The sequence below is a fragment of the Asparagus officinalis genome, chromosome 1 (assembly GCF_001876935.1).
Source record: "Asparagus officinalis chromosome 1, Aspof.V1, whole genome shotgun sequence".
Lineage (NCBI taxonomy): Eukaryota > Viridiplantae > Streptophyta > Magnoliopsida > Asparagales > Asparagaceae > Asparagus > Asparagus officinalis.
Genome location: NC_033794.1, coordinates 16348469 through 16362193, shown reverse-complemented (window position 1 = coordinate 16362193; position 13725 = coordinate 16348469). Strand labels below are relative to the sequence as shown.

The following is a 13725-nucleotide window of genomic DNA, read 5'->3' as shown; positions in this document are numbered from 1 at the left end:
ATATTCATAAAATATTGTTTTTATTTCTTCTATTTTATTTTTTATTGAGTTAAGATCAATCCTTCTTCAGCTTTATCATTTATCATTTCTCAGACAATTCTAGAGTATTGTCTTCATCATCTACATCAATTGTGACATCAGGCTAATTTTATATTTTTTATGTTATTATCTTTCCTAGGCTCGTTAATTTTTTATCATCTCATTTAACTTTACAAAGAAGTCAAATGTACTTATGATGTTCAACACAAACTGCTCAAAATATAGACTTTGATTTTTTTTCTATTTCAATGAGAATAAATATTAATTTCATATATATAAAATTCTTTGTGTTCCTAATTTATTACTTAAATAAATTAGAAGCTATCTCTTTATTTTCCTCTAAAATGAATTCTTATGATGTGCATCCAATAAGAATTTCTGTTATTTTAATAATATTACATTTGCTCTATTCCTGTCATTTTCCATAAAGATCTAAAGTAAATACTTGTATTATTCATTATCAATTTCTCTTAGATTATAATATTAATATTTAATTTGAAGAACACAGTATGGAATTTATGAATACTTACTAATTTTTCTTATGTCTTCCATGGAGATTTTTTCTTTGATTAGGATAAAGTTATTAAATTATTTTTTAATGTAACTCATTCAGTGCTTCATTAATAGATATGTCTTATGTTAATGCCAATTCAAGTGATTCATTGACGTTTTCTGAATTTTAGATTTATTTCCATCACTTTCCCATTTGCAATGGAAATAACTCAATTCTTTTAAAGTTATCTCTAAATATTCTAATAGTTTCTCCATATGTAATTCCTTGTATTCTTTTACCCTATAAATATTATTAACGTCAAAGATTAAAGTTTCTAAATTAAAATCAATTAATGCTAAGGTATAATATTATAGTGTTTTATCATTTCTATGGATTTAAACATCTATCAATTAATGTTACGAATGTATTTTGGCTACCCCAACTTATTACTAAAATTATATGAAATTACTTTAATTTATATAGTGCCGATAATTTTTAATCTATAATATTTTTAAAAATTTTATCCATTAACCGGATGTTTTTAATCAATTCTTATTGTTTTTGTTTACCAGTATCAACTTAGACTATTCTTAGATGCTGAAAATGGATAGTAAATCCCTAAATTAGAAATTTTAATATATATATATATATATATATATATAAAATACCAAACAATTACACTTTTCTTTGCCAAGTTTTAAAATTTTAGCCCATTTTTGTGGTTTTGAACTTTGAGGGTGTGATTTATAATTTTTAAAATTTTGAAAGAGTTTTTAATATATGTGTGTGTGTGTGTGTGTGTGTGTGTGTGTGTGTGTGAAAAATACCAAACAATTACACTTTTCTTTGCCAAGTTTTAAAATTTTAGCCCATTTTTGTGGTTTTGAACTTTGAGGGTGTGATTTGTAATTTTTAAAATTTTGAAAGAGTTTTTAAAAAAATTTACTTTTAAGTTTGGTAGTTGTAAATTCTATGTTTCATGTGTTGGTGGTAATTTTTTAAATGTTAGTATATTTCTTGTAACTCTAAAATTTTGAGGGTGTCTTTTGTAATTATTAAAACTATAGATTAATTTTGAAAAATATTAAATTTCAGCGGTCTACCAATCGACGAATTTGATGTGTGCTAGTTAAAATTTTTGAAAATTTAGAGTTTTTTTTACGATTTTAAAATTTTGAAGGAGTTTTTTAAAAATTTTGAGGTCAATTTTGGCAAATAATAATTTTTAGGTGTCTAAGAGTAATATCTTGAATTCATCTTATTTTATTTACAAATTTTAGAATTTTAGGGTGGCTTTTTATAATTTGAACTTTTGAAGGTGTTTCTATAATTTTTGAGATATTGAGGGTGTTAATTAAAAATTTTAAATTTAAATATCAAAAATTTTAGGTGTATCATGGTAATCTCTTGAATTCATCTGTGTTGTTTGTAAGTTTTAAAATTTTAGAATTGTAATGTGCTTGTCTGTAATTTAAACTTTTGAGGGTGTTTCTATAATTTTTGAGACATTGAGGTGTTAACTGTAAATTTTAAATTCTTTGCAAACTGATGTTAATTTTTTAATTTCATGTTTTTTATTTTAAGTTTTGAGACATTTGAATGAGTTTTATAATTTTAAACTTTTCAGGGTCTTTTCTGCAATTTTAAAACTTTTTATGGTTTTTTGCAATACTTCATGTATTATAATATATTATCTACTTGTAATTTTTTTATCTTAACAAACTAATATCATTTTTATGTTTTATATATTTTATTAATATTAGTTTTTTTAAATTGTTAAGCTAAACATGGTTCACATAGGATTAGGATAAGATATGATTATGATTAGGATAGATTAAGATATAAATAAAATATTCAAAATAGTGAAGAGTAATATTGACCATTGAAAATTAGAATTTGATTATAGATAAGGTAGTTCAAACTATAAAGGGGTATATTTGTCTAAAAAAGATTTTCCGAACTCGTGCTTTTAAAGTGAGTATGATATAGATAGTATAATTTGGGGTGTGAGAGATTATAATCTTGAGTTGTGCTTAATTAAGTTATCACCTTGTTTAGAGAACAATCATTTATTGTTGAGCGTTAATTTGTGAGGTCACATTGTATTGCACAAATACACCAAGAGGAGTATAGAGGTGAGAGACGTGGTCGGTCCCAAGAGGAGTGGGGTCGATGGTAATGCCTAAAGGGTAGGTCGTAATTCCGAGCACTTGAGGAAGACACGTGAGAGGCCAACACTTGAGGTGAGATTTGTGTAATTACATTGTGAGATTATGAACGTTGATCGGTGAGTATTGAAAACCGATATTGTGTGATGTAAACGTTATTCGGGTGAGCGTAGAAAATCCGGTTGTGATAGTGGATTTCTTCCTGGGAGTGGGGAGCGGAGACATAGGACGGAAGGTCCGAACTCCGTGATCATATTGTGTGTTTGCATTGTTTATTTGCGCACTATCACTCTTGTTTGTTTATTGTTTATATTACTTATCCTTGCATATATCTTGTAATATATCATATTTGCTAGGATAACTTGTTAATTAGTTTAATTTGGCATAAAATCGGATTAGATTAGCATAAACTCTATTCATCCCCCCCCCCCCCCCCGCTTTCACCGCAACCCCCTCTCATGGACTCTCCTTCTTTCCCAATCTAATCCCCACTCCGCTCTCAAGCTATTCGACAAAATGCTCCAGCTAAACATCGAACTCGACTCCGTAGCTTTCATTGTGTTAATGAAGGACTGTGGGGAGTTCAATATGTGCTTTTCGCTGATTCAGGAGGTTTTGGACTCGGGTCCGACGGTTAGCTTTAAGTTATGGTCTTTCTAATATTATGGTGCTTTTATTCCGTGTAGAGTTGACTGAGTATTAAAACATAAGTTTTCTTTTGATCTTTTGGCTACAAACATTCTCTTGGGCTTATGTGTATTTGAGATTTGTAGCCTTGGTTGAGTGTTTGTAGCATTTTAACATTCTGGTGGTTTTGGTTTTGTGTAGAGTTCAATGTCCATTAATACAAAATTTTCATCTAATATTGGCTATAAATATCCTCTTGGGTTGATTTGTACATTAACATTTGTACCCTTGTTCGAGTGTTCAAATATGTTTCTATCTGCCTTATAGTTTTTGTAATGTTACATGTGGCTGTGGTGTAACTTAGCGCAGCACGAGCTAGGCTTTCTTAGATGTCACTTGTCACAATTGCTTCCGTTGTGATGTTGTTTGTCTGCAAATTGCCAAATAGAGATCCCTATCTTCGTTAGTTATTTGTACTGACGTCGAATTGGAATGTATTGCTGCAAATTGCCAAATAGAGATCCCTATCTTCGTTAGTTATTTGTACTGACGTCGAATTGGAATGTATTGCATCCGTTTAGCTCAAGTATGAGATTGATATCGTTAGTTATTTGTACTGACGTCGAATTGGAATGTATTGCATCCGTTTAGCTCAAGTATGAGATTGATAAGCACCTATGCACCCCAACAATTTTCTGTTAGATGGTTTTGGTGCAAAAATCTCCTATTACCTTATAGTTTCTTATCTCTTGAATTTATTTTCGAATGTGTGTTGACACATGATGCCCGTAAAGATGGTCTCTCATATGCGTGCTTTGATATGTTTCACACATCAATAAGTATGTTAAAGAAAATACAAAGGAAAATAAAGTTGATGAACAGAGCCCTAAATCCTATCAAGTTCACGCTTATGTGTGAACGTTCTCATTTAACATGTTAACATGTTGATACGAGTCGTCGTGTGAGCACATTTGATCGCAGAATTATCAAAGGTGGGTTGAAAAGAGGATGACAGAAACACAAGAATAATTCAGTATGTAGCGAAGGAAAATACTCTCTCTATATTATGATATGAAAAGATTACAATCTCTCTCTCACAATCTCACTAGAATAGAGAACAAACTCTTAATTCTCTCTAAACACTAATCTCTCTTGATTAGAATCTCTCTTTGAGTACATCTGATTTATTAGAAAACCTAAACAATCCCTTATATAGGTGTAACAATGTGGATGACAAAGTGGTAAATAACCAAGCCCAAACCCCACAGGAATTCGTGCAAACAGAAACCCAAACGAACCAGGAAACCATCGATGAGTCGACTCATGTGCATATATATGAGTCGACTCATGACACATGGGTCGACTCATGACAGTCATGAGTCGACCGGTCAAAAACTTTTGACAAAACTGTTGGGCTTCGTGAGTCGACTCATGACAGGCATGAGTTGACTCAACCCGATGAGTCGACTCATGTGCATATATGGGTCGACTCACGAGCTGAAAACTAGACGCTTCGATTCTTCCATTCACCATCTCGTTTCACGCTTCGACCTGCATTCCACTGTATTATTTTACACCTCTATTCTTAAGTTATCATGAGAATCATCTATTCTCAAGCTCCCATGAGAATCGCTAAGTTTCGAAGAGAAGATACACTCGTATCATAGATCCCCCTTTAGGAACTTGAAGTCTTATTAAAGTTAGAACTTCAGCTAAGGAAACTCGCAAGCTCCTTCATCCTTTCTGTACCACCTGGTTTTGCTAAGAACCTGATATCGACGTACAACTAGAAATGACTCCTTCGTTTCTCACCTCATCGTAGTCGTCTTCCGCTCTAACATGCAACTCCTTTTTGATGGCTCGTCATGAAGTCTAATGCACAGCGAGATGAACTTCTTGCTTGCATTCACTAGCCTCTTCGCTCGCGTCACCGTTGCCAAGTTTGCCTCCCTCGGAAGAGATGCCGAACGAAATATGAACTTTTTACCATCCTTGGTGAATGTGTAATTCTGAGCCCGTCTTTCGTAGATCGCGTATCTATCCCATAAGTACGGATTGTCCAGTATAACCTAATAAACATCCAATGGAATGACGTCGCACGTGACCTCGTCAATATACGACTCGTGGAGCGTAAATCTGACTGTGCATTGATCAACTACACTTAGTCCCGTCTCCTTCTGAATCCACCCTAATAGATAGGGTTTCAGATGCTTGACTGTCTTCAGACCCAGCTTCTAAACCAATGCTTCGGATATCAAATTCTTTTCGCTGCCTGGATCAACAATGGCATCAACCAAACGGGTCTTCACTTGCAACTTTAGCACAAAGAGCTGCTTTTGGGGGTCTTCGTCCTCTTTCATGGCCTGTTTCCCTGCCATAAGATTGAGAGTACTGTTGGACACTATCATCCCAGGAACTTCCTTCGGACCCTGTGCTATCATGTATGTGTTTTTCTCCTCTTTCTTCTTTAACCCATTTGGCTTCATATGAGGATACTTCTCCCAGCATCGATTAGCGATATGTCATGTCTTCTTGCAGTGACTATAAATCTGTTCTACTCTCCCTGGATCACCCTTCTTCTCCTCATGTTTGGAACCACTAGACTCACCTCCCGTCTGTTTTGCATCTCCTTTTGCCTCGTTGCTCTTCTTTTGTTTGCCCTCGATGGCAATAGCTTTCACGCTTGCCTCTGCAATAGACTCAACCGTGAATAGCTTCATCTCCTTCCGGATGTATTCGTTCAGACCCGTCATGTACTTCATGAAGATGGAGTATTCGTCCGTCACGACGTTTAGAACCATCGCCTACTGCTGGAACTCCGTCGTGTACTCTTGAATGGTCTGATTGAATCTTTGGCGTAAGTCGTACCACTTGTACCAACGCTCCTCAAGGAACCCCACTGGATAGAACTGCTTTCTCAGTAGCTCCTTAAACTTGTTCCGCGACACCGTCTTCTTTTCCTGCTTACAGTAGGATTTTTACCACGTCAACGCATGCCCTGAAAGCTTCAAAGTCACGAACACAATCTTCTCCTTGGATGAATATCTATAGAGAGTGAAATACATCTCCATACGCTCGATCCAATCATCGAGCTTCTCCACATTGACACTCCCATCATAAACAAGAATCTCCACCTTGAAATCAATTTTTAAATTCTGGTAGTAATTCTTACCCCTTGATGTGGAGCAGTCTTAACAATCTCGGCCTCCTCATCAGAACCAGTTTTCTCGCCCTCTACATTGGGCTCTTCGAGCTTCTTCTTACCCTTCAAAGAAGATTCCTCATTTTTATCCTTTCCATTGATGAGACCTACGAGCTGATTAAGTGTAGAACCGATCATCTCGATCTGCTTCTCCATTGCATCAAGCCTTGCTGAATTATCCCCTTCAGTCATCTTCTCCTTCCTTAATTTCTGGACTCCTTCTAATGAAATAAGGATCTCGCCTAGCTTCTTGTATTGCGATCGAGTCAGGACCATACACATGATGCCCACTTTATAGAATCTGATCGCTCTGATGCCAACTTGATACGAATCGTCGCGTGAGCACCTTTGATCGCAAAATTATCAAAGGTGAGTTGAAAAGAGGATGATAGAAACACAAGAATAATTCAGTATATGGCGAAGAAAAATACCCTCTCTAGATTATGATATGAAAAGATTACAATCCCTCTTTCACAATCTCACTATAATCGAGAACAAACTCTTAATTCTCTAAACCATAATCTCTCTTGATTATAATCTCTCTTTGATTACATATGATTTATTAGAAACCCTAAACAATCTCTTATATAGGTGTAACAACGTGGATGGCAAAGTGGTAAATAACCAAGTCCAAACCCCACAAGAATTTGTGCAAACAGAAACCCAAACGAACCAGGAAATCATCGATGAGTCGACTCATGTGCATATATAAGTCGACTCATGACACATGGGTCGACTCATGACACATTGGTCGACTCATGACAGTCATGAGTTGACCGGTCAGAAACTTCTGACAAAACTGTTGGGCTTCGTGAGTCGACTCATGACAGGCATGAGTTGACTCAACCTGATGAGTCGACTCATGTGCATGTATGAGTCGACTCACGAGCTGAAAACTAGACGCTTCGATTCTTCGATTCGCCATCCCATTCCATGCTTCAACCTGCGTTCCACTGTATTGTTTTACACCTCTATTCTCAAGTTACCATGAGAATCATCTATCCTCAAGCTCCCATGAGGATCGTTAAGTTCCGAAGAGAAGATACACATGTATCACATGTTAACCTTAATTGGTAAATTGATAACTATATTTGATAAACTGTTAACTATATTTAGTAAATTGTGTACTATAATCCATTATCTGTTAACTGTTATTTATAATCTGTTAACTAACACCCTCATCCTGTTAACTATTAATCATTATCTGTTAACTGTTATCTCTAAACTGTTAACTATAATCCATTATTTGTTAATTGTTACTTGTAAACTGTTAACTATAATCTATTATCTATTAACTGTTATTTGTAATCTATTAATTGCTATCATTTAACGTGTATATGACTTGAAATTCTTATCTATATATATGAACTATAACCAGGGTGTGATATACAAATGTTGTATAAATTTACTATCGCATTAATATGTTAACTGTGTTTCTTTAATTAAAGTAAAATGCAAAATGAATTAAATGTTAAGTTTTGTGATATTAATAGTTAATTATTTATATTTCACATCTACAATACAAAACTTAACATTTAAAAGAATAAAAATAACAGTTACTCAATTATACTTAAATAGAATAACTAAACATTAACAGTTAATCGGCTATAGTTCACATGTAGTCGGTAAAACTTGACAGTTAATTAACAAAACTTAACATTTAAAATAAAAAGTTAACACAAACCCCACTATACTTAACATAGAATAGGTAAACGTTAATAATTAATTTAAAATAATGGATATATAAATATTCAGTAGACTAATTATTAAGTTTTACCTAATACAAGTGAACTATAGCAAATTAACTATTAACATTTACCTGTTCCATGTTAAGTATAGTGGACTAAGTGTTAACTTTTTCATTTTAAATGTTAAGTTTTATTAATTAAATGTTAAGTTTTACCTATTACATGTGAACTATACCCGATTAACTGTTAATGTTTAGTTATTCCATATAAGTATAATTGAGTAACTGCTATTGTTATTCTTTTGAATGTTAAGTTTTGTAGATTAACTGTTATGTTTTACCTAATATATATAAACTATAGTTGACTGACTGTTAACATTTACCTAGTCCTTCTTAAATATAATTGAGTAATTGTTAACTTTTGAATAAGATTATATAATATAAAATATCAAGTAAGCCTGAAGATGTTGCCGTTGTAGTCGGTCTCGACCATTATACTTTATATGGAATAACTAAAGGTTAATAGTTAATCAGCTATATTTCACATGTACAACACATAACTTGCTCTTTTGAAAATTTCCACATCATATATAGACTACGTAAATCAAATGAATTTTTATATGAACAAGATTTAAATTTTATTTTCGCTCAGACATGTGGTGGACCTTTTCACATCTTCATAACTAATAACATTCCAGTTTTAAACAAAAAACCAAGATTTCAACAATATTATCACATTCAAAACTCATAATTATCTCAACTACATTCATGAATTACTGCTTCAAATCCCACATCCCCTCCCTCCTCCACTATTATATATACCCTCTGCACAACACAAACCCCCAAACAACAAAACAAAACACACCTTCAAACAAAATTAATCGAAGAAATAGACTGGAGATTCAAAGGAAGAAAAGGAAAAAAAATAATGGTCAAGCTACAATCCCAAATCTTCTTACTATCATCATCATCATTATCTCCATCACTATCGACCTCATGCCGGCGACACGTGAGATTCCAAGCAAGCCTCCAAGGTCCAGTCAGTCCGAGCAGAAACAAGCCCACGATCTCCCTCTCCAGGCAATTCCCAACTGCCATGATCAACATAGAGAAGCTCTCCCTCAGCGATCAAGACAATATTATGATCAACAAATTAAAACCCCAACAAACGGCACACAGATCATCTAACAGTACCGACGAGTCTCCAATGTTCAAACTGTACGCAATCGCCAAGACAACATCAAAAAGGGCGGAGATGCACTCCATCATCGGCGAGCAAATGAATGACTGGAACAAGCTCCTCCTCTCCTCCATTAACCGTCGACCCCCTCGACATCTCGTCGGCCATCCTATTCTTCGCAGCCACGGGCATGATGGTGCTCGTCAACAAGCATGCACCTCAACGAAAAGCACACATCAAACTCCCCAATTGCCCGCAAACCTTCATTAACACAATGAAAGCTACGGAGTCGAGTTCGATGTTTAGTTGGAGCATTTTGTCGAATAGCTTGAGGGCGGAGTGGGATTGGATTGGGAAAGAAGGAGCGTCCACGGGAGGGGGGTACGGGGGTCGCGGGATTGGGAGAGGAGGGTGGGGCTCTTAATGGGGCCGTAGGATAGGGCGAGGGAGGAGAGGAGAGGTAGGGGTTTGAGAGGAGGTTGAGCTTGAGAGCGAGTGAGTGGATTTGTGAGTTTGAAGGGGGTTGGAGGGGAGGAGGGAGCTCCATTTGAAGGTTTTGTTTGGGGTTTTAATGGGGGTTTGCTGGGGCTTTGGGTTTTTGGATTTTTGTCATTTAGGGGCTTGAGGGGGGGCTAGGATTAGAGGGAAGAGGATTAAAAAAGATGTGGGGAGGGGTAAAGCTAGGATTATGGATTAAAAAACATATAATATTGGGCTAATTATGAGCTGGAGGGGCTAGGACACAATTTTTTTAAAAATTAGGGGCTGCAGCACGTTACAAATAGTATGAAGGGCTGGGGCACATTGCTTTTTGGGTTTTGGGGCCTTAAAGTAATTTTTCCATGTATTTTATATATCAAACTATTTTTTTTTCTTAATTACTAATATTTACAGTATTTAGTTAATTAGTATATGATTAAATAATTTTAATTAATACTATTATTAAAAAACTATTAATTTTCTTATTTCAACATAATAAAACTATTTCATTAAAATAATTAATTAAACAAAATTATGCAATCTGATCCTGGAGAATAAAAGGAATTAGTATGAGGGTATAAGTGTCTTTTGGCCAAAATAAGCAAAGTTTCTTATAAGCGGACAAAAGATAAGTTGAGAAATCCTAACTTATTTTTTTGCCTTCTTATAAGTAATAAATAAGTGGAATAAGTCACTTTTTACCAAACACCACATTAGCTACTTGTAAGTGAAAAAGCTACTTAAATGAGTAGGTTGCCAAACATCCTCTTAAGACTCTTTCTATAACCCAACACCAAGACTAAGTTACAACTCAACGGCGCTCCAGGCCAAGTGGCACTCTTATTTCGACTAATGAAGTAGAAGATGGTGACTTCAAATCTTGGGGAATAACAGCAAAGTTGAACCTGCCAAAGTCAACTATGCTATAAGTCCCTCTCATGTGCACTGTAGATGTATTATTCAAGCTTCCCTCTTTCGCTTGTTTAATTTAAAATTTGAGATGAGCTCTGGAGGGTACTCGTTTACCCTAAGACTTTTCATGTGGGAAAACCTAAAGCTTCTGCAAATTCTAATTCTATATCGACATCACAAGGTCCTAACGCTAACCAACAATTATGAACCGATAACTACAAAAAAGTTTCATGATCAAGAAACTCATGCTCTCTTACAAACCATTCCATCTAGAAGAGTTTTCTCTATTCTCATATTGTAGGAGATTCTTTATCCTCAGTTTTCAGAATGCCTCCCATCTCACTTTGAGATGGTAACTCTACACCTTTCCATAAAAAAAAGGAGGAAGACTGGGCAACTAATTTTTGTTCTTGAACTGTATTTACGAAAGACTATAACCAAAATGCTCCTATAGTAGTATATTGGACAAATTTTGAAAATCAACCTTTTTGGTAATTTAAATAGCAAAACCGACCTTATATGATTTTATTCAGCAAAACCGACCCTTTTCAGAAGAAAAGGGTCGGTTTTGCTGCGGTGTAAATTTTACGAAATGCACGGGACTGCTAGTCCCGTGCATTTCAAAGCTGGGTTAAAATGCACGGGACTAGCAGTCCCGTGCATTTCATTTGAAATTGCAACAGCGAATAGCATTTCATTGCAGACGAAGAAACCCATCTAGCTCTTTCCCCTTATCGTTTTCTCACCTTCTCTCTCTTGGCCCAACCTACGCCCCTTGCTGAATTTTTACCCTCTTCAAGTTTTTGGATCAGAGAATTATAAGGTAACAAACGAATCTTTGCTTCTTGTACTTTGGGCAGAAAACCAAGAGGCTAGAAGAGTCTAATTTTGCCTGTAATATAAATTTGAAAGAAATCATGGTATGGGCCTTTTTTCCCGTGAGTTCATTTGATGCATATATTTTGGTTTTTTTATTTATTTATGCGTTTATGTGGGTCGGTGGACTTTTTGGTTCTTTCAGTTGTCTGGTGAATGTAGAAGTCTTAGTGGTAGTAAATTCTGTTTTTTGCTTGATTTTAACTGATTCTAGTGATTAACTTAGTATTTTCATGATGGAGAGAGAGGTATCTGAATGATTTTAGTCAAGCAGGTTTCAATAGATCACCTTCCGTTTTCATTTTTTGTTGTTAATATGGTGAATAATTGATTTTAGCTATTTGCTTTGCTTTTATATGCATCCTAAGTTATGTTGAAAAGAAACATTTAAAATGTTAGTCATTTGATAAAAGATTATGATTTGATGTGCAGAATTAAACAACTAATTCTAAAACTTTGCAAGCGTTTGTGTCTCCCATTCGCTGTTGCAATTTCAAATGAAATGCACGGGACTGCTAGTCCCGTGCATTTCAACCCAGCTTTGAAATGCACGGGACTAGTAGTCCCGTACATTTCGTAAAAATTACACCGCAGCAAAACCGACCCTTTTCTTCTGAAAAGGGTCGGTTTTGCTGAATAAAACCATATGAGGTCGGTTTTGCTATTTAAATTGCCAAAAAGGTTGATTTTCAAAATTTGTCCTAGTATATTGGTTATGCTTCAAATTTGTGATCCCATCACAAAAACAGAAACTTGAACCTAAACAAACTAATTGTACAAGACAGAGATAGTTATACTTCTCCCTATTATAACCACATGATATCTAAGACAGAACTTGAGAGAAGGCACCGTAAGCCTTGTGTTCTGCCCAATGAACTATGAACAAAAACAAACAGTGACTCACACAATGAAATCAATAAGCCTACTGGTCATCATACAGGATGCAAATCTTCATCTGACCTCTATTTACACCAAAATTAGACGGGATAATCATACAGGATGCAAATCTTCATCTGGAGTGAGAGGCGAGCCTGCAACTATTTCAGAACGGCAAAAAGGACAATTAGAGTGAGAGGAGAGCCACTCATCGATGCACTGAACATGAAAAAGATGGCAACAATTTGGCAAGATACGAATCTTCATCCCTTCTTCAATCCCTGACAAGCAAACTGAGCACTCGTTGGAACCTGATGGAAGGAACTTGAAATTCTTGTTGTAAGTTTGAACAGGTAACAAAGCAAGAATCCTCTGATCAACTCCAGCGCGTGCTTGAGGATTTGTCCCGCATAGTTTCTTCAGGATGAAATGGAGTGCTGCAAGCGCTAAAACTACGCAAACGAGGATAGCTAGAGCTATTACGAGAGCAGGAACATAAAGGCTAGGTTCTGGAGATGGAGACTCAGCTGAAGCCATTAGATGTGCTCATTGAAGATTGAATTTGATAGGGTTTATCTAAGCCCTCATCTCCTTCATGAGTCGGTCAGGATCTGTAAGACTTTTCCAAAATGTCTGAAGTTTCCTTGGTCATGGCAAATAGGAATAGTTATTCTCTGAAGCAACCTCAAAAGACCTTGTCATATTCCTAAGGTCAACTATGTCACTATAATAGAAAAAAATTGGAGGTAGCAAAATATAATGCTAAGGACAAGCACACAAGAAAAGCTACTTGCAAAAAAAATGAAAAGAATATGCATGTGATGTCATGTAAAGGGTCAAGACATTCAAGTGGGTGCCTAAAGAACTTGTTTATGAAATAGATGATATAGGAGTACATACACTATCGTGGACATGTGTAACCTTCTATCTGGTGAGTAAAATGTCATTGACAGGTATTATGTCTTCGTCTTTATGTCTTTGTCTCTAATGACAAGTTAGAGAGGTTTAGTTATTTGTTGGGGTGCTAACCATGAAGATAAGCTTTAAGTATTTTGGAGAATGTCATGGGGCTAAGACAGGCTTGATGTTTATATTTTTTATTTAGCAGTCAATGATATGAATAGTTAGCAAATATGTGAGACGTAAACACAGATCTTAACAAATACACCGAGATTAAAGAATGCT

General features: G+C 35.3%; 1 protein-coding gene across 1 annotated transcript; it reads right to left on the bottom strand.

The window, feature by feature from the left end:
• LOC109831120 (probable E3 ubiquitin-protein ligase ATL45) lies at positions 12655–13077 on the bottom strand. Its single transcript, XM_020398462.1, has one exon. It carries the CDS (start codon positions 13075–13077, stop codon positions 12655–12657), a length of 423 nt encoding a protein of 140 aa, XP_020254051.1.